At 37.9% G+C, this 21797-nt stretch overlaps 1 protein-coding gene across 1 annotated transcript; it reads left to right on the top strand.

The window, feature by feature from the left end:
- The first annotated feature begins 3039 nt into the window (after window positions 1-3039).
- On the top strand, window positions 3040-20705 carry ndnfl (neuron-derived neurotrophic factor, like). Its single transcript, XM_056477703.1, has 4 exons — window positions 3040-3337; window positions 10565-10762; window positions 17588-17712; window positions 18667-20705. Exons 2-4 carry the CDS (start codon window positions 10602-10604, stop codon window positions 20085-20087), a joined length of 1707 nt encoding a protein of 568 aa, XP_056333678.1. The 5' UTR covers window positions 3040-3337; window positions 10565-10601; the 3' UTR covers window positions 20088-20705.
- The last annotated feature ends 1092 nt before the right edge of the window (window positions 20706-21797 follow it).

Below are 21797 nucleotides of genomic sequence, written 5' to 3'. Positions count from 1 at the left end.
ACTCTACACACAATACCCCATAATGACAATGTGAAAAAGATTTTTTGAAATAGTTGCAAATTTATTAAAAATAAAAAACCTGAAAAATCACATGTACATAAGTATTCACAGCCTTTGCTCAATACTTTGTTGATGCACCTTTGGCCGCAATTACAGCCTCAAATCTTTTTGAATATGATGCCACAAGCTTGGCATACCTGTCTTTGGGAATTTTTGCCCATTCCTCTTTGCAGTACCTCTCAAGCTCTATCAGGTTGTATGGGAAGCGACGGTGTACAGCCATTTTCAGAACTCTCCAGAGATGTTCAATAGGATTTAGGTCTGGGCTCTGGTTGGGCCATTCAAGGACATTCACCGAGTTTTTAATTGAGGATGTCTCTGTACATTGCTGCATTCATCTTTCCCTCTATCCTGACTAGTATTCCAGTTCCTGCTGCTGAAAAACATTCCCACAGCAGGATGCTGCCACCATCATGCTTCACTGTCGGGATGGTATTAGCCTGGTGATGAGTGGTGACTGGTTTTCTCCAAACGTAACGCCTGGCATTCACTCCAAAGGGTTCAATTTTAGTCTCATCAGACCAGAGAGTTTTGTTTCTTATGGTCTGAGAGTCCTTCAGATGCCTTTTGGCAAATTCCAGGTGGGGAGTGGCTTCTGTCTGGCCACTACCATACAGGCCTGATTGGTGAATTTCTGCACAGATGGTTGTCATTCTGTAGGGTTCTCCTCTCTCCACAGAAGAACGCTGGAGCTCAGACAGAGTGACCATCGGGTTTTTGATCCCCTCCCTGACTAAGGCCCTTCTCCCCCGATCACTCAGCTTAGATGGCTGGCCAGCTCTAGGAAAAGTCCTGGCGGTTCCAAACATCTTCCACTAACGAATGATGGAGGCCACTGTGCTCATTGGAACTTTCAGAGCAGCAGAAATTTTTCTGTAACCTTCCTCAGCCTTGTGCCTCAAGACAATCCTGTCTCAAAGGTCTACAGACAATTGTTTTGTCTTCATGCTTGGTTTGTGCTTTGACCCTGAGACTTTATACAGGTGTATGCCTTTTCAAATCATGTCCAATCAACTAAATTTACCACAGGTGAACTCCAATTAAGCTGCTGAAATATCTCAAGAATGATCAGTGGAAACAGAATGTACCTGAGCTCGATTTAGAGCTTCACTGCAAAGGCTGTGAATACTTCTGTACGTGTGATTTTTCAGGTTTTTTACTTTTAATAAATTTGCAACTATTTCAAAAAATCTTTTTTTCACATTGTCATTATGGGATATTGTGTGTAGAATTTTGAGGAAATAAATGAATTTAATCCAATTTGGAATAAGGCTGTAACATAAAAAAAATTAAGAAAAAGTAAAGCGCTATGAATACTTTCCGGATGCACTGTGCACTGTGTAAAACAGCTTGCGAAACTTAAAATATTAAGTTAAAACATGATTAACTTAGTTTAATAAGTTACAATGACTTAAAGACATATGCTGTCAAGATTTATTGATCATATATTTTTTACAGTGTGGAATTTAATATATACATATTTTATTATTATTTTTACAAATTTTAAATATTAATATTTGTTAAATAAAACCATTTTAAAAATTCATTGGTGCTTTTTTGTTAATTCTTTGCTGTTGAAATGTTTAGCAAAGTGACTTTTTTTGAAAATGTTAGTAAACTAATATTTAAAAACTATATGTTTGTATATATTTAGTTATATAAATAACATATTGTTATATAAATTGCAGTACAATTACAGTATAATTATTTTATTTTTTATTTTCTTGTTTATTTTATTCTCGTTTATGTAAAGCACTTTGAATTACCATTGTGTATGAAAAGTGTTATATAAATAAACTTGCCTTTGCCTTTTGCCTTTACAGAAATTGCAGTAATGAACTGGCAGTATTCGACTTTTTAATATAATGTTTATTTAATATTTATATAGTAATATATCATATATATTTTAATGTAGTTATTATTTAATAATGATTCAATTATTATTGAGGCGGCACAGTGGCTCAGCGGTTAGAACTGTCGCCTCACAACAAGAATGTCTCTGGTTCGAGCCCCGGTTGGGTCAGTTGTCATTTCTGTGTGGAGTTTGCATGTTCTCCCCATGTTCGCATGGATTTCTTCTGGGTGCTCTGGTTTCGCCCACAGTCTAAACACATGCTCTATAGTTGAATTAAATAAGCTAAATTGTCCATAGTGTTTGAGAGTGTTTGAGAGTGTTTGTGAATATTTGCGTATGGGTGTTTCCCAGTGGTGGGTTGCGAATGGAAGGGCCCCCGCTGTGTAAAACATATGCTGGAATAGTTGGCGGTATATTTTTCTGTGGTGACCCCTGATGAATAAAGGGACTAATCTGAAAGAAAATCAATGAATGAATTATTATTATTATTATTATAAGTAGTAGTAGTAGTATTAAGCTACTAAGTGAAAATTAAATCAGTTTATCATATAAAGTGATCATGTCATTGGATTAAACTAATCAATTAATAAATGGATCAATGATTGAGTTTGTCTGAGTTTTAGGTGAATATTAATCTAAATAAATCTCTCAGATATTAATTTGTGTTAAAAAGATGAATCAAAGTGCCAATGAATGCTTAATGCTCAATTTTCCTCTCAAAAAACGATATAGACTTTAATCTATATGTAAATAAAGGATATTTATAGACATTTGCATTGAAATATGACCTTAAGGTGTCTTTAAAAAATGTTTTATTAGTATTAATAAATGATTACTTTCCTACTTTTCTCCATTTTTTTCTGTTTATAGTGAAGTTCTTGGTTTGGCTTTCTATGAGAACGAATGGGAAATGATCTTTAGCATGATCCCCAAATGTAATTAACACATCCCTATGTAATCTTCAAAAACACACACCCTCCCCAATTCTCTCTGCAATTACACACACACAGCGACAGCCCTCACCAAGACACTTTCTCCATCATCCATCTCTTCCTCCTCTCCTCTCTCAGATGCGCATGTGTGTGTGTGAGTGTGTGTGTGTGTGTGTGTGTGTGTGTGTGTGTGTTTGACTAGAGCGCCTCAGTTATCAGACTGCACTGATCTGGGTCGGGGGGAGAGAAGAGAGCACAAAAAAAAGCAGAGGAAACGAGAGAAGAGCGAGAAGAAAGAGGAGAGGAGAAGAGAAGGGTGGGAGGGCTTTTCTCTTTTTGTTTTTCTTTCTTTCCCTCTATCCTCGGGACTCCAGCAGCAGGACAGGGGAGTTTGTGTGACTCTGAACACACCAGAGCCATTTACTTCAGCTCTCCTTCGCCTTTCCTGCTTTTTTACTTCTTCTTCTTCAGAGTGAAAGTCTAGACTGAGGTAAGTGTGTATTTGTGCATCTGTGATTGCATGTTAAGGACTCAACTGGTACAATGCAATGCTTGCAACTCCAAAGTCAAGGCTTTGATTCTGATTTAATGTAAATCTCCAATGCAAGGAATGATGTGTGTTTTGGTGTTATGGGAGGTGTTTTTTTAGACTGTCTCTATTTGCTTTTTCTCATCAGTTTGTTATATGAGACTGCGATCGTCTCCCATCTTTCAGTCTCTTACTCATGTCTGTTTGACCACTAAATAGCCCTTAAGTACAGCAGCGAGATGGTCTGTGGTTTGGGATGGTGGTTCAGTTTCAGGAAAAAATGCAAAACGGCTCAGAAGATCCTCACAATATGGATGAAATTTAAAGTTCATCAGAGTTTTTGACTTATTTTTGACTTTCATGTCTTGTTTTTGACTTTCATGTCTTTTTTCATCTGACATGATTACATTTTTAATAAAAAACTAATAATTATATAAAACAAAAAGCAGAATATTAATTAAAATGTTAAATATTTGAGCCAATCTGGTCATGGTATTGTTTTAAATTTGAATTATTATAGTAAACAAAAAATCTAAACATATGATTAATTAAAAATGCTAAATATTTCAGTAATTCTGCTAACACTGAAGGTTAAATAAAATATGTTAATCATATAAATATTAAATCATATTAAACTGGCAATTATTTGTAGAAATCTTGAATTATAGATATTATGTCATATTATATTATATTATACAATCGCAAAATTTAAAAATGACTTAAAACATTTTATTATTTTTGATAACATTAAAATATTTTAAACACGAAAAAATTTATTAGAAATAATTGATAACATTAATGATAACATTCTAATTTCATTGTAAAATAATAATGTGCATTAATATAAAAAGTAAAATATGTACATGTGCCTCATTTTGCTTTGACATGATTTTAATAACATGGCTATGGCTGATCTGAATTCAGTGCAATAAAACATTTAAAATATTTGAGCCAATCTGATAATGTTCATGTTTTTAATTATTACAGTAAACAAAAAATCTAAACATATAATTAATTGAAAATGCTAAATATTTCAGTAATTCTAACACTGAAGGTAAATAAAATATTTTAATCATATAAAATATAAAATCATAATTAAAAATATTAAACTGGAGATTATTTTTGCAATTTTGAATTATATTATATTATATTATATTATATTATATTATATTATATTATATTATATTATATTATATTATATTATATTATATTATATTATATTATATCATATTATCGTAATATTAGAAATGACATAAAACATTTTACTATTTTTGATAACATTAAAATATTTTAAATATTTTAAACATGAAAAAATGAATTACAAATAATTGATAACATTAATGAAAACATTCTAAATTAATTATAAAATATTGCATTAATATAAAAAGTAAAATATCATGTACATGTGCCTCATATTGCTTTGACGCAATTGTAATAACATGGCTATGGCTGATCTGAATTCAGTGCAGTTCTGAGGGTGCAACAGAGACCGAAAGGAAACAGAGACAATGCAATTAGTGTTACTTCACTTGTTGAAGTTGACAATTAGATCTTAAGTTCATAATCACCATATTTCTGCTCTGTCCATAATTTCCCCCAGTCTTTCATCAACCCCTCTTTCTTTCTCTCTGTCTGTTTACCCCCTACGGCCCACATCTTTGCACGACTTCTCGGTTTTCATTCTATACCATTCAAGTTTGGAGCCTTTTCTGTCTTTCCTTCTCTCTTTTCCACCTCTCCCCCTTTTCTCTCTCTCTCTCTCTCTCTCTCTGGCTTTATCTGCGTGTCTCCTGGGAGCAGTCGGGACCCCTGCAAAGAGCCTGTGTCACATGACACCAGAGCCACCAACGCCAGAGCCAGAGAGACAGTGTGTACAGTAACATAAGCTCCACCAACACCGTAAACAGAGATACAGAGAAACAAGATTTACTCAAATCACTGACTTACTGATATACTATAGAGAAACTACACTCGAAAATGTGTTCAATTATTCAAAGTGTTCAAATATCATCAATATTTCTATAATTTTATATATAGTATATATAGTACAAAGTAACATAATATTAATCCATAAGAGTATCATTTATTTCATAAAACATACAATTAAAATTATATTAGGGCTGCACAATACACATTTTCCCATCGATATCGCAACGTGTGTGTCCGTCCTTGCAAAATCAATTCAAAAAATTATTTTTTTAAAATCTTTTTTAAATATTTCCCAAATTATGTTTAACAGAGCAAGGAAATTTTCACAGTATGCCTGATAATATTTTTTCTTCTCGACAAAGTCTTATTTGTTTTATTATGTTTAGAATAAAAGCAGTTTTTAATTTTTTTAAAACCATTTTAAGGTCAAAATTATTAGCCCCTTTAAGCTATATATTTTTTGATAGTCTACAGAACAAACCATCATTATACAATAACGTGCCTGATTACCCTATCCTGCCTAATTAACCTAATTAACCTAGTTAAGCCTTTAAATGTCACTTTAAGCTGTATAGAAGTGTGTTGAAAAATATCTAGTAAAATATTATTTACTGTCATCATGGCAAAAATTAAAGAAATCAGATATTAGAAATGAGTTACTAAAACTATTATGTTTATAAATGTCTTAAAAAAATCTCTCCGTTAAACAGAAATTGGGGAAAAAATAAACAGGGGGGCTAATAATTCTGACTTCAACTGTAGTCCTAGTACAAATTTTATTAACTTTAAAAAATGTCTAGTGCAATTTAAATGATATATAACATTATAGACTATATAAAACAGTGACCAGACAATTTACTTTACGAATGGTCCATTTTTAAATGGTTTTTACCTTCCTTAATGCAAAATATTTTCCTATTTTTTCACTTTGCAATAAAAAATCGCAAGATCATCCTTGACTCACCACTCGATTCACCATGCCACTTTATGACCACCACCATCCCAGCCTTCCTTCCCCCTTTCTCTGCATTTGCGCACATGCACGTGTCAATTTATCCATTTTTTATCCTTCACTCTTCCCTCCATCCATCCCTCATTCTCTTTCTCTCTCACCTCCTACGCCCTTGTTCAGCTCCTCCCTCCTCCCTCCACTCTCCCTTCTTTTTCCCCTCCGCTCCTCTCTTTCTCACCTTCGCTGTCTTTTTTTCACCTTTCTTAATCCCTCTCTTCATCTTCCTGGACATTTTCTCGCTCTCTTTTCTCTTCACACTTTCCCTGCTTCCTCCTTCTTCTCCTTCCTCCATCCCTCCATCCTCTCCTCAGTGTATAACGAGGGCCTGTTCAGCAGTCACAATCACAGCAGAGGGTTTTTTTTCTCTAAAAGAGCGCCTGTCATCTGATCTCCTGCGACAACCATCGCGTGTTGTTATAGGGACACTTTTGAGCTTTGATCGCCGCCTCTCTCTCCCCGGGGACCTGAACTCACATCACTGGGCCCTTCAGCTGCAGATAAACACCGACTGAACATCTGAGAGTCTCAAACTTACTCAACTCTCTCATTCTCTCCCCCTCAGTCTTCCCATTACCTCCAGGTGCTCGGTTCTTCCGTCTTTTTTTTTCGGCTTTTTTCTACAACTGAAGCAGCCTGCTGTTCGTACATAATGAGAGGAGTTGAACTCTTATTTCCACGGTAAACCAATTTTGATGTCGTCTGATAAAAATAGAGGCAGGGCTTCAAGTGAGCGTTTGGCGGGCTGAAGTGCCGCTCTCGTCTCGCTTCTGTGTGTGTGGAGTGTCAAAGCGGAGAGCAGCGAGTGTTAGCGGATAGCACATTTTCTTTGCTCGTATAAATAATTCTCTCTGAATAAAGGCAAATGTTTCCTGCTATCAATGAATCATCGGCTGGGATGAGGCTAACTTTCTCCCCCTCTTGCGTTTTTTACTTCTCGCTTTCTCATCTTGCCCTCACAACAATTTAAATGACGACGTATATCATATTGAAAGAAAAAGTTGAGCTAAGTTTGTGATAACTTGCAAGTTGTCTTTGTGGAACTGATCAAATCTATGATTCTGATTGATTATCATTACTTTTAATGTATGATGTTGTTTTTTTAAGCAAGTTGGTGTTAAAATAGATCTGTGAAATTGTTGGAAAAATTAGTAATTTTCATAAGATTATATAATTTAATTTTTTTATATTTAATTTATGTAATTTGTTATATTGAGGGCGGCGCGGTGGTTTTGTGGGTAGTGCTGTTGCCTCACAGCAAGAAGGTCGCTGGTTTGAGCCTCGGCTGAGTCAGTTGGCATTTCTGTGTGGAGTTTGCATGTTCTGGCGTGGGTTTCCTCCGGGTGCTCCGGTTTCCTCCACAAGTCCAAAGACATGCAGTGTAGGTGAATTGAGTAAACTAAATTGTCCATAGTGTATGTGTGTAAATGAGAGTGTATGGGTGTTTCCCAGTGACCGGTTGCAGCTGGAAGGGCATCTGCTGCGTAAAACTTATGCTGGATAAGTAGGCGGTTCATTCCGCTGTGCATGGTGACCGCTAATTAATAAAGGGACTAAGCCAAAAACAAAATGAATGAATGAATTTGTTGTATTGTCTACGACACAATTTGTAATTAAATGGATTATCGAAAATCAAAAATCTCTCTCTATCTCATCATGCCCTCACAAAAACTTAAATGGGATTTTATACCACGATGAAAAAAAAAGCTAAGTGTGTGATAACTTGCAAGTTGTCTTTGTGGAACTGATAAAATCCAGGATTCTGATTAATTATCCTTATTTTTAATGCATGATCTTCTATTTTTTTTAAGCAAATTGGTGTTAAAAAGGGATCCTTTGTGAAATTAATGAAAAAGATTGGTATTTTTCTTAAGATTACATATTTAAAAAGATTTTCGTAATTTGTTATGTCATTTCCAATGCAATCTGTAATTAAATGGGTTTTCGAAAACCAAAAATCTCCCTCTCTCCCTCTTGCTCTATCTCATCTTGCCCTCACAACAGATGGAGTGTGAGAATCAACTGATTGACTGATAGCTCTGTTCTTCGCTTGTCAGCCATAATGAATAACCTTTGTGCTGAATGTCTGTAGAAACACAAGTGAGTTTGTCAGCACCTTGGGAGATAAATAACAGCGCTGTCATCTAGCACATCAGCCCCGAGTGCAGATCTTCCCAGGACTTAGCCGGGGAATGTGAGGTTTTTTTCAGTCATCAGAGTTGGATTTTGACAGGTTTTAGAAGATTTTAATCTTAATTTTAATTTAAAGTTGGCAGTTTATCGGCAAGTTTCACATCAAGGACAAGGCAGATGCTTAAAGGATGATGGATTTGCTCTTTGTGGAATGAGATAAAGTCAGAATTCTGCTGAATTATCAGCTCTTTTGATACTTCCAGATGTCCTCATTTGTCTTGGAGCTTTCATAAAACACAGTACGGGGTTGTTGGCAATCTAAATTGATGGACTGACAGACAAGATGTGGTAAATCAACTCTACAGTCTGTATAAGATGCTTTCCCAGTATACAGTATGCAAATGAGTGTACCCTCTTTAAAATAAAGTTTCCAAAATGACATATAGAAGAAACATTTTGGTAATGGGAAAGTTCCACAGATGTTAAAGGTTCTTTAGAGAATCATCAATGGTAATAAAGAACCTTTATTACACAGTTGATCATTAATTTTTCCTTCAGCTTAATCCCTAATTTATCATGGGTCACCACAGCAGAATTAACTTTCCACTATTCCGGTATATGTTTTACACAGCGGATGTCCTTCCAGCTGCAATCCAGTACTGGGAAACACCCATACACTCTTGCATTCACAAACACTTTACACTACAGCCAATTCTGTTAATTCAATTCACCTATACCATATATCATTGTACTGTGAGGGAAACCGGAGCACCCGTATTAAACCTGTGTGAACACTGGGAGAACATTCAAACTCCAACATAGTAGATGATCTTTTAATATGATCAAAATGGGGGAAAGTATGTTTTTTGTTGTTGTTGCGTACAACTTTCCTCACTTCAAATTCACTCTGACGAATAAACCTGTATTATAGGGATGAGAATGGGACACAGCCAATCTCTGGATGACACACTTTATATGTGGAATGCGGAAATCTACAACCAATGGACATTATACAGTATATCTCATAATTCCACAGAAAAGCTATTTGGTTTCTAAGGCTGAACAAAAACAACTTTGACTTTGAATTTGTCCTTGCACTGTACAAGAAAACATGGTACATTTTTAATTGATCAGTTGCATTTATACAGTAGATAATAAACTACAAATGATATTCCTGGTGGCCTGACGGTCAATCGTGAATCTGGCCAAGCCCAATCCCCCCACTTTCCACAGGGATATGTGGCCTGAAGTAAAATTATTCCCGGGTGAAAATACTGTCCCAGTCAGCCATTGGCTATTTCGTAGTGTATGCTTGAGGACAAATGCGTTCAAGCAACCACCAAAGACCAGCTTTTTTAACCTAAGTCTTATATGTGTTTAAACTTCTGCAATTGTAAGTTTGGTTTGAAGTTAAAAGATGTAAAAACGCACAGCAACTCTTTCCCATCCGGATTCTAACACAAACCCACAGCATTCTGTGTAGTTTTGCATTGAAAGGTCAGAAAAGTTAATATAAACATAAACATATCTTAATGCCAAGTGTAAGGAGCGCCAGTAAGGTCAAGAACATACAGGTCAACAGATTTATTATGTACTAAGTTCTCAAACGCATCATGTAAAGTTCTTAAAGGGATAGTTCTGCCAAAAATGATCTCTGTTGAACACAAAACAAGATACTCTGTCTGAACAATGTTAGAAAAAGCAGCTATTGCCTTCCATATGGATGTCAATGGCTGCTTTTCCCCAGCATTCTTTAGTATATCTTCCTTTGAAGAAGGATAGAAGTCAAACATGGTTTGAAATAAAGGGAGGATGAGTAAATGATTGGTCGAATTATCACTTTAATCAAATTCAGCACATGCTATGGAATTTCATATGCAGCTAGAGTTTTATGAGAAAACTAACCACAGATCTATAATCTGTAGTTAATACTCTCAATCGGCTTTAATCTTTCTCCACCAAGTCATTTAATGTGATTTTCAAAGTTAAACATAAAGAAATCCCATCATTGTCCTTTGCATTAATCCTTGTGGTTTCTGGTGGAATATGGAATCTAAAATGTATATACTGTATAAAGGCTCTACCTCTTGATTTAAACAACATTCTCTGTTTCCCAGGCAAGTGTAAGTGAGTGGCCATTTGTGCTGGACAAGGATGGCTTTTTCCTGGTGTCTCTGCCTGGCCGTGGCTCTGTCTTCTGGTCCCGGCACCATCCATGCCCTGGCACCTGAAAATGAAGTGACGTTACACCCCACAACATGGCTGAGTGAGAACAGGGTCATGCCGGTGCATCTGCCTAAAGGACGAGCTCGCAGGTAAACACGCACACAAACACACATAATGTGCCTGTTAAAAAAATAGAGAAAGTGAATAAGGACTATGATTGCCCAGAGATCAATCATATGCACAAACACTGACTGTTTTAAAGTTTCTATCTTGAGTAGAAAAAAAAATGTAAGAGTGGAAGAGTTTAAATCAACATTGTCTTCCTCCAGAGAGAGATCACTAATACTGCATAATCACTTAGCAGGGAACAGACTGAAAGTCACAGTAAACTGATATCTGTCCTCCAGAACGTAAGGTTTAAAGCAACCAGTAAGAGAGACATAATATTAAAAATATATTTCAAATATTTAATAGGAAATATTTCTTGAAATTATTTTTAAATCTGTAAACTGAAGTAAAAGATAACAATAGATGCTTCAAAACAATGAGCATGCCCAAATTACTAAATAATACGATTAATAAATAGGGATCAACTACAAACACAAAATGATTTAGTTTTAAGTATCATCAAATAACTACAGTAGTTTTCATTCATGGTTTGAAAGTTTTAGTTTTTATTAAAAATTTTAAGTTGGAATTATTTTCTTGTGCTTTATCAATATTATAAATTGTTGTTTTTAAAAGTGCCTAAATAGTAAATATGTTTAAATGATATTTTAGTTTCTTTCTTTTTAAACTAAACATGCCTGAAATATGTACACTACCTGGAAAAGTCTTGTCGCCTATCCAAGGTTTAGAAACAACAAAAAATAACTTCTAGTTGATCATTTCGTATCAGAAGTGGCTAATATAAAAGGCAAAGGCGTCTAGACTACAATTTTAAATTGTATAATTAGGACAGTAAGATCTGACTTTGCTTAGACAAAAGTCTTGTCACTTAACAGAAATAATGTACAGTACAGAATATAAAGTCATGGTGCAGTGGAAAAAGAATTAATATTGAGTATGACTCCCATGAGCTTGGAGGACTGCATCCATACATCTCTGCAATGACTCAAATAACATATTAATAAAGTCACCTGGAATGGCACAGAAAGCATTCATGCAGGACTCCCAGAGTCCCAGATTCTTTGGATTCACCTCAATGCCCCCTCCTCCATCTTACCCCAGACATGCTCAATAATGTTTATGTCTGGTGACTGGGCTGGCCAATCCTTGAGCACCTTGACCTTCTTTGCTTTCAAGAACACTGATGTGGAGGCTGAAGTATGAGAAGAAGCGCTATCCAGCTGAAGAATTTGCCCTCTCCTGTGGTTTGTAATGTAATGGGCAGCCCAAATGTTCGCCATCCACTCTGCAGATCTCTCGCACACCCCATACTAAACATAACCCCAAACCATGATTTTTCCTTCACCAAACTTGACTGATTTCTGTGAGAATCTTGGGTCCATGTGCGTTTGCAATAGGTCTCCTGCAGTATTTGTGATGATTGGGATGCAGTTAAACAGATGATTCATCTGAAAAATCGACCTTCAGCCACTTTTCCAAATTATCTACAGTATGTGTATGAAGTCAAGTTATTATTTGTTGGTCTTGAACTGAGATCGATGATAAGACTTTTGTCAGGTAGTGTATTTTTTTTTCTTTCACAAGTGAAAAACTAGTTCACATAAACAGTATTCATGATACCCTGAAATAAAATATGAGTCATTTACTTAATCCAATCTGTTTGATTCCTCCTAATTCTTCAAATCTATCTACAGATTCCCCACTTGCCTCTCAATCAAACCCACTAAATTCCGACAGCTAAACTTGCAGCCTTGTCTTTCCATTAGCAACACCATAACAGAGGTGGTGTCAGACTTCAGACCGAACACAAGAAAACGAGAGACGAGCAGAGCGTTTCAATGCACGGCTGCAGGGCAAGAGCTGCTCATAAATCAAATTAATTAATCTACTAAAAGATCATAACTGTACCCTCCACATAAAACTCTCACAAAGAAAAGCATTAAAACGGTAAAAGCTGAAACATATCTGCCAGAAATCCCTCAAACAAAAACTATATCCTTTCTATTTTATCATCAAGGTCAAAGTTAAACCTGATTACCAGAAGAATGAAATCAATATTATGATAATGTGCTATACTGGAGAGTCAGCGGCATGCAAATAAGAGATTCAAATTGCATTAAACAAACGCCGAGTATTAAATCTAATGTCTGACTATTTCCATACAAATAACATAATGAGTGACTGAAGATGCTGAACACCCCTGACTGAAGGCAGTCAGTCGCACAAGCCGGGTTTCAAGGTCAGAGGAAGTGTTGCTTGCCAAATGGTTGGTGTTACCAGAGGGAGGTTCGCCAGATTCTGCCCAGTGTGATGTTATTCACCAAGGGGGAGTAAATGTGTTTCCTGCCGCTCCAGTGATGGTGCACCTGGCATCAGCTGTGATCTGTAAACATTGGGGCTTGTGGAGATGCATATCTGAGCTGCGACGATGGATCGATAAAAGCTTATCAGAGATCAGTCATTCTGGAGTCATTGCTTGTGTTTCTTCTCACCTTCATTAGCAGATCAACCTGTGCAAACAACAAGCCTGTCAAACTGTCCCTGGGAGAAGCTTTGTGGCATGTTTGTTTAAAGCGTCAAGTCTACTTTTAGCTATTAATTTTCTTGGGGCGATTTTACACTGCACAGATATGGCTTTCTGTTTTCACAAACATTTAAACATTTTTAAATATAGATACTTTTACTTGACATGTAAAGTGCTAAAATACACTCACCGGCCACTTTATTAGGTTCACCTGTCCAACTGCCCGTTAAAGCAAATTTCTTATCAGCCAGTCACATGGCAGCAACTCAATGCATTTAGGCATGTAGACATTGTCAAGACGATCTGCTGCAGCTCAAACCGAGCATCAGAATAGAGAAGAAATGTGATTTAAGGGACTTTGAACGTGGCATCGTTGTTGGTGCCTGGCTGGTCTGAGTATTTCAGAAACTGCTGATCTACTGGGATTTTCATGCACAACCATCTCTAGGGTTTACAGAGAATTTTCCTAAAAAAAAATAAAACATTCAGTGAGCAGCAGTTCTGTGGCACAAATGCAATGTTGATGCCAGAGGTCAGAGGAGAATGGCCAGACTGGTTCCAGCTGATAGAAAGGCAGTAACTCAAATAACCACTCTTTACAACCAAGGTATGCAGAAGAGTATCTCTGAACACACAACACATCCAACCTTGAGGCAGATGGGCTACAGCAGCAGAAGACCACACCAAGTGCCACTCCTGTCAGCTAAGAACAGGAAACTGAGGCTACAGGCTCACCAAAATTGGACAATAGAAGATTGGAAAAACATTGCCTGGTCTGATGAGTCTCGATTTCTGCTGCGACATTCAGATAGTAGGGTCAGAATTTTCCATTTACAAAAAGGAAAGCAAGTATCCATCCTGCTTTGTATCAATGGTTCAGGCTGGTGGTGGTGTAATGGTGTTGGGGATATTTTCTTGGAACACTTTGGGCCCATTAGTACCAATTGAGCTGATCAGTTCACTGTACTCAAATGGCCTTCACAGTCACCAGAACTCAATCCAATAGAGCGCCATTGGGATGTGGTGGAACGGGAGATTCGCATCATGGGTGTGCAGCCAACAAAACCGCAGCAACTGTTTGATGCTATCATGTCAATACGGATCAAAATCTCTGAGGAATATTTCCAGTACCTTGTTGAATCTAAGCCACAAAGGATTAAGGTGTACCTAGAAAAGTGTCCGGGGGGTGTATATAATCTTGTTTTCCCATAATTTATTTAAAATTTGTTTGTTTAACATCTCTTCACATCTCAAGTTAAAGGGATTGTTCACACAAATATGAAAATTTACTCACTGTTTACTCACCCTCAAGTGGATCCAAACATTTATGATGTTCCTTATTCTCTTGAACATTAAAGAACAAATTTCGAAGAAAGCTGAAACCCTGTGACCATTGTTTTCCACAATAACATAAACAAATGTTAAGGAAGTCAGTGGTTACAGGTTTCCAGATATCTTCAAAATATCTTCTTTTGTGTTCAACAGAAGAAAGAAAGCCAATCAGATTTGTAACAAGTAAAGCATGAGTAAATGACGATAGTATGTTCAGTTTTAGGTGAACTATTGCTTAAAGTTGTCTAAATGTATTATATAGTCCGTGGAAGTTGTATAGGACCAAAAAAACTCCAATTAAATGTTTGTCCTTCCTACCTGTTAAGATGTGGATTTGCATATCTCTGCACTCCCTGTTCATGCAGACAGGTCAAGTAACAGCTGAAAATGTCTGCTCTCTTACAAAACGCTCAGCTGAGCACTTGAGCTCTTCTGCAGTTGAGTATTTTCTAACTGTTAGCGGATTTTAAAAAATGCACCAAAAAAAGCACCTCGTCATGCAGTTGGCGTTTTAGAAATGTGCCGCTCATTGGCAATAACAGAAAAAAAGGCATGCGCTTCTGGATGAAATGTTTTGGTGGTGATGCTGTAATATTATGTGCTTACTGGTGAATAAGACATGAAGTATTCTCTCTTGTCTTGTTACTTCTGGTCTCAGGTCTGCCACTGTTTATGCACATTCATTTATAAAGTCTGTGTTTTGGAGTAGGCCTGGCTTTGGACAGTGATTATCCAGGGCAGGCAGGATCTTTAGCTTTAAGGGTGCTAACCTCTCTAAAATCAATTTTCACTTGAAACATTTCCATTGTGTTTTGATATTTTGTTTTTTAGAAAATGCAGCATGTTTTTGTGAAAATGTGTTTGCGTTGTGAGGATTTGTGCTGTCAAACAGATGAAAATCTTTTCTTAATTTGCTGGCATTTATTTGTAATTGCATGTGTTTTCTTGAAATGCAGCACGTTAAGCTCTCTCGGCCACCATACTATTGAGTATATTTGTATTATATTATATTTGTATATTTGTTTTACACAGCACTATATATAATAATTTCATGATTTAGTTTTTATAACCACATTTTTTTAACCATTTCTAATTACATATGAGGGACTTTTTACCCCCAAATAAAACATTTTGTTCACTCAACCTTATGTAATTCTAAACCTGCTTTCTTTTGTGAAACATAAAAGGTGGTCATTTTAACCATTTCTGTATACTAAATAGTTTTGGTGAAGATCAAATGTCCAATCCTGATGCCTGTTTTAAACAAATGAAGGTATTTTCCTTTTCATTCATTATATATAATTAATTCAGGAATGAAACATCTCTGTGCTGCTCTGAGATGCACATCTTTGTTGGAAGTATTTTCGTTGATGAAATGGAGTCTAAAATGTGACGTAATGTATGTTTATTGAACAGCTACACATTTGAAAGCATGCTAATATTCATGAAAATAGCATTCTTATATTGCTTAACTACAATATATGATATTAGATGCACTTTTTAAAGTGGAAAATACCAAAGGTTTATGAAGGTGATCATTGGCTTTCTTTGCATAGACAAAAAAATAGTCTTTAAAAAAACTATTTTTTATTTCCAAGCCAATTTAAAGAGCATGTATTTTGCATTATAAAAGGTCTTACTTTGGTTTTGGGGTCACCTTTGCTAATGTTCTGGAAGAATGAGTTTATTTGACTCCTGAATCAAGTGTTTTGGTAGTTGTAGTGCATTTTGAATGTGAAATGAACTGCTTTGCCAAGCTGAAAGTCGATTAGGAGAATTGTGTGAAGTGTTTTGCAAAAGTGACCTAAGTATTGAGAAATGTGGCCTAGTGTCTGTAAAACAAACTGTAAATCGGTAAAGGATGAAGCATGTTCACATTTTAACTGGATCTGGGACATATTTGGCGATGTACTGTATCAACGTTGACGCGTTCAAGCAAAAGATCTGAACCCAACTCGATTCATTTATTCAACTCTGTCGTCTATTTCATTACAGAATCAATAGTTTTAAACACGGTGCAACCTCAGCTGAATATTTTCATCCACTTAGTGCAGTATTACACACTGCATAGAAGCTCAATCTCAAAAACCTATAATAGGGGCTCTTTAAAGAAAACAAAACAGGTTAGGAATGATACGAAGGTGAGTAAACTATGACAGGTTTTATATTTTTGGTGAACTAGCCCTCTTCATAACTATCACAAGGGAGTTTTCTGGCAGACACAATACACAGTAGATTCCAAATGTTTATGTGTAAGGACATGTCAGGTGAGGTGGAAATGATCAGTGGCTATTAAAAGTCATTTTTTCCATTTGTTTCTATTTTTGAGATTGTTATGAATGATTTTCAGAACCAGGCAGTGCACAAGCTTTAGTGGACATTGCAAATTGTGAATCATTTAACACAAAAGAGTACATTATTATTATTATTATTATTATTATTTCGATGTGACATTACCCTACTGAAAAAAAAGAGCTTAAATCAGCCTAAGCTGGTTGGCTGGTTTTAGCTGGTGGATCAGCCTGGTCTTACAGCGGTTTTGGCCACTTCCAGGCTGGTTTCCAGCCATTTCCAGCCTGGTCTTAGCTGGTCAGGCTGGAAAATGACCAGCTAAAACCAGCTTGACCAGCCTGGTTTAAGCTGGGCTCCCAGCCTGGCTAGGCTGGTCAAGCTGGTTTTAGCTGGTCATCTTCCAGCCTGACCAGCTAAGACCAGGCTGGAAATGGCTGGAAACCAGCCTGGAAGTGGCCAAAACCCCTCTAAAAGCAGCCTGGTTGACCAGCTAAAACCAGCCTAGGCTGGTTTAGGCTGTTTTTTTTTTCAGTAGGGTAGACTGGTCCAAATTGTTAAATGAGGTTGTTTAATAGATTAATTTTGGATAAATGGTTAAGTTACAGAACCTATGAATAGTTTTTTCTCATTAACAACCAGACCAAAGCTTATCCTATTTGCTGTGTCTAATACACACTGATACGAATCTGTGTTTCAGGCTGTATTTCACACTAAAGAAGAAAGCTGATTCGCTGTCTGTTACTGTAAGCCCATGTGCGGTGCCCATCGAATGGAATCTGGCAGTTCGAACCCTGAAGGATAAACCACCTAAGAAAGCACACTGTGAGTTTGTGTGGTTATGTATGCTTATTGATGGACTTGTGTCTGCTTGAAGGTATGTTTGCGCATGCATGTAAAATGTGTTTGCGTTTTGGGAATTCTGACCTAGGTCTACCAATGGCTAACAGACAACTCAGGGATTCTGTATCCAAAGGGTGGATGGGTTACATCCCTTCAGAGGCTCTAATGAAGAAGCAGAGCAGTCGCTTGAGGCTCACTGATTTAATTAGCAGGTGTAAAACTGCTGTTGTGTTGCTTTGGGGCCTCTGTGGACAGACGATTCTTCTCTTATCTATCTCCAAATCTTCAGGCTGTTTCCCTGATAGAGAGGATAAAAAAACATTTCAAACAGAAACAAAGAGACAACATATGCAAGCACAGTCTGGATAGATAAACACTGACATCTGTTATTAATTTGAAAGGTTTTTAGTAACACACACTGTACAGTAAGATTCTGTTTGTTAACATCAAATGGAATTTGGTATCCTGAATGCATAACGAACAACACAAATTAGTCCACATTGTGCCAAACGTCAACACAGACACACAAACATAACCATTTTGTTGCTTAATATGCATTAAAGTTATCAATTTTGATAGATGTGCTTGACATGTTCAACAGTACCAGAAAAATCCTGCATTTCTGCACACTACTTTCAACATCATGAACATGCAGTGAAATGAAGGGGTAGTCTGGCAGGCAAAGCAGCATTATAAAGTCATAATGTGACATATAAATGATTTAGACTGTGAACTCAGGGGTCCCCATCTACACCTTTAAATTATTCACTTTGATTACCAAACGTTCCCTCTAAAAGTGTGCCGACAAAAGTAATGATGGTTTGCATGAAAAACAGCCTTCTGCATGCATGCCGTCCAAATGTTTTCTGGCTCCTTTTGATTAGAGTCGTCTTTTGAAAATGCTTGATCTTGATCTGAAATGCTTCGTTTCTACAGGGAGCTCCAAGAAGAGTATGCCTGAGGTTTGGTGGAAAGGTTCTGGAAGAGAAGTTAGGATTTACAGCTACACTGGCATTGCCGTAGACACCTACACAGGTCCCGCCTACACTCCAGCATCCATCTACATCCTGAGGTTGAAGTCAAACGAGCAGGACACGCAAGTTTCGGTCTACCTCCATGAAGGTCCTGGTCCCTCAGGAGCTTTTCCAGAGCTGCCATCGGATCCCAGAGTGCACACATTAGGGGTGGGCATGACCAGTGTCACCTTGAACTGGGCTCCGAGCTCATCGGTAGTTGTTAAAGATGGTCACAGACCACATCAGGAGTACTGCGTCTTAGTTAACCACAAACACAACTACCGAAGTCTATGCGCTGCTCGTGAGGGAATCCGAAAGGAGATACAGAGTGTGCAGAAGAGACAGAGGAGAGATAAACAAAGCAAAGAGATTGTATGGGCAACACTTAAAGACTGGTGGTGGAGGCAGCCGGATACCATTAAGAATCGTGAATCATCTGACAAGTTTGAGGACCCTGGATGTGTTTGCAGGGATGTTGAAAGTGTGTGCACGGTTTCAGACCTGCTTCCGGATACACAGTACTATTTTGATGTGTTTGTAGTGGACAGGGTTAATGGCACAAGTGCGGCCTACACTGGCACATTTGCCCGCACACATGAGGAGGCCCGTCCTGCTGTCACAACCTTAAGGGAAAACCAGGTCAAATGGGTTACGCTAAGCGGGGACGCAAGCAGCCTACATGTGGACCAGTTCCGATTCAAACCTCGTGGGTGGCAACAAAATGGCCTGCTTACTTTGCACACCTGCAATGGGACTAGTAAAGTTATAGCCACAGTCTCTGGTAAAGGACAGATTTTGACGTCTCAAGAGGTGGGACACCAGCTGGCCCAAATATGGTTGCATGGTGCCTCGTCATATCTCATTCAGCTCCAGGCCTTGGCTCCAGGTTCCTCATTAACAAACCCTAAAGGTGATTCAGGCAAGTCCAAATTCTGTCTCAAAATGCAGGCATCATCTGCATACCACCGCCGAGCAGTACCTGTGTTTCCCAATACATTACAGATTAAGTCTTTCAACAAGTTGCGAACCTGCAATTCAGTCACTCTAGCCTGGATGGGAACCGAAGAACGGAGTCTCTACTGCGTTTACAGAAGACAGATCCCACTTAACAGCAAACACACCTCAACAGATCGCTGCGTTGACCCAGAGTCGCGTCCTGCCAATGAAAGAGTCCTCTGTAAGTATTTCCAAGAGTTGAATCCACGTCGGGCAGTCACAACAGCAGTGATTGGTGAACTGGAACCAGGGTTGCTATATGTGTTTGACGTCTACCTTATGAGACGCTGGGGACTTCCAATTAAGTACCACAGCAAGACGGTGAGAACCAGAAATGAATGTTGAGTGGACAGTCTTGCTCTCGGTGGAGAAGGACTCATTAGAGAGACATATGCCACAGGGACGCCAATGAAATGCCAGAGAGGAATCTGTTGGGCACCGAAATCTGGTGTGGTCCAACGTGACCACTGAAAGACATGAACACACATTATTATGCCAACACACAGACACACAAATCGCAAGAGAGGTGAGACCAAGCTCACACCAGCAAAAACTAATTTACTTTATGATGTTCCCATATTACGTTTGTGTTGTTGTTGTGTGTAATGTCATCTCTATTGTTGATTATACAGTATTGAGTGTCTGAATAACAGAAACTCTCTCGTCTCTTACACAAAGAGGACCGTGCCAAAATATGCAAGAGAAACAGCCGGAGGGCTTTGAGGACCAGTGCTAACCAGAGCTGTATCAGATCTCTCAATCTGCCACCAGTATCAGAAAGACACTATGCGAGGGAGGGGCGAGAGAGAGCGAAAGAGCCGTGTGAAGTCAGTGTGTTGATTATGCTCTGCTAAAGCATGCAGCAGGGAAAAAAACGAGTTAGCGCTTCGTTGTCTGTGATGTGATTGTTGTGCTGCGCTTCTGCGCACTAATAAAAACACAGTTACCAACCAGACATGAAAATGATCTGTAGATGTGTCACGCTTTGACATTCATCAAGGGCAATGGCTGTTAATGTTCCTGAATATAATGTAAATAATTAAGGTTATATCTGTGAATGCAATTCAGTGTTGAGCCTCACAACATTAACCACTGCGGTAATAATACAGATTTGAAAATAAATCAACAATACGCGAACTCTTGGTACAAATATTTACAAAGAACTTTGGATACTGCAGTCCCACACACATCAAACGTGTTCCAGTGGCTCCCTCTGCAGTCCAAATGAGGAATGGATACCGGGCAGAGTAGGGTCTCAAACTCAATTCCTGGAGGGCCGCAGTTCTGCACAGTTTTGCTCCAACCCTAATCAAACACAGCTGATCCAACTAATCAAAATAATCGAGACTCTTTTGAACATCTTGATTAGTTGGATCAGCTGTGTTTGATTAGGGTTGGAGCAAAACTGTGCAGAGCTGCGGCCCTCCAGGAATTGAGTTTGAGACCCATGGTTTAGGGAATATGAAAGCCAGAGGTGGAGAGTTTGATTAAGGGACTTGAATGTTTCCAATCAGTTTACTAAAAAAAATTATACAGTAGCCTTAAGACCACAGAACCCCACCTCCGCAACTCCCTTGAGTCCATCAATCTTCCATGCATCTTTTGAGGTCAGGGGATTGAGATTAACTCGCTCTAACTGGCTTCCATTACACTCCCCCTTAAACCGAACTCAAATCCAGGTCATGGGACCAGAGTAACTGTTCTGATTCTACTTGCTCCGCAGGATTCAACCGACGTTGGGAGTCAAGCACACTAATAAATATACTAATGCCCACAGTCTTTAGTGTGTCAGTCACTAGTGCACGTTTTGAGGCCATTGGAGTGAGGTTTACATGCACAGCCTTTATCAGCTGACCTGTTACATTCACTCCTATAGCGTTTCATAGTTCTAGTGTTTGTCAATAACATTTCATGTGAGGCCAATAGAGTGAAGTTTACTCACAAGACCCTTACTGGTGGGCTCCATAAACAGTGCTCAGCATAATGGAGTACACCCCATTTTGAAAATGAATATTAGTATTTGTTTTTCAGTGAATATAGGCAGTGTATTTTGGT

The sequence above is a fragment of the Danio aesculapii genome, chromosome 17 (genome assembly GCF_903798145.1).
Source record: "Danio aesculapii chromosome 17, fDanAes4.1, whole genome shotgun sequence".
Lineage (NCBI taxonomy): Eukaryota > Metazoa > Chordata > Actinopteri > Cypriniformes > Danionidae > Danio > Danio aesculapii.
This window is presented reverse-complemented; position numbering and strand designations above follow the sequence as displayed.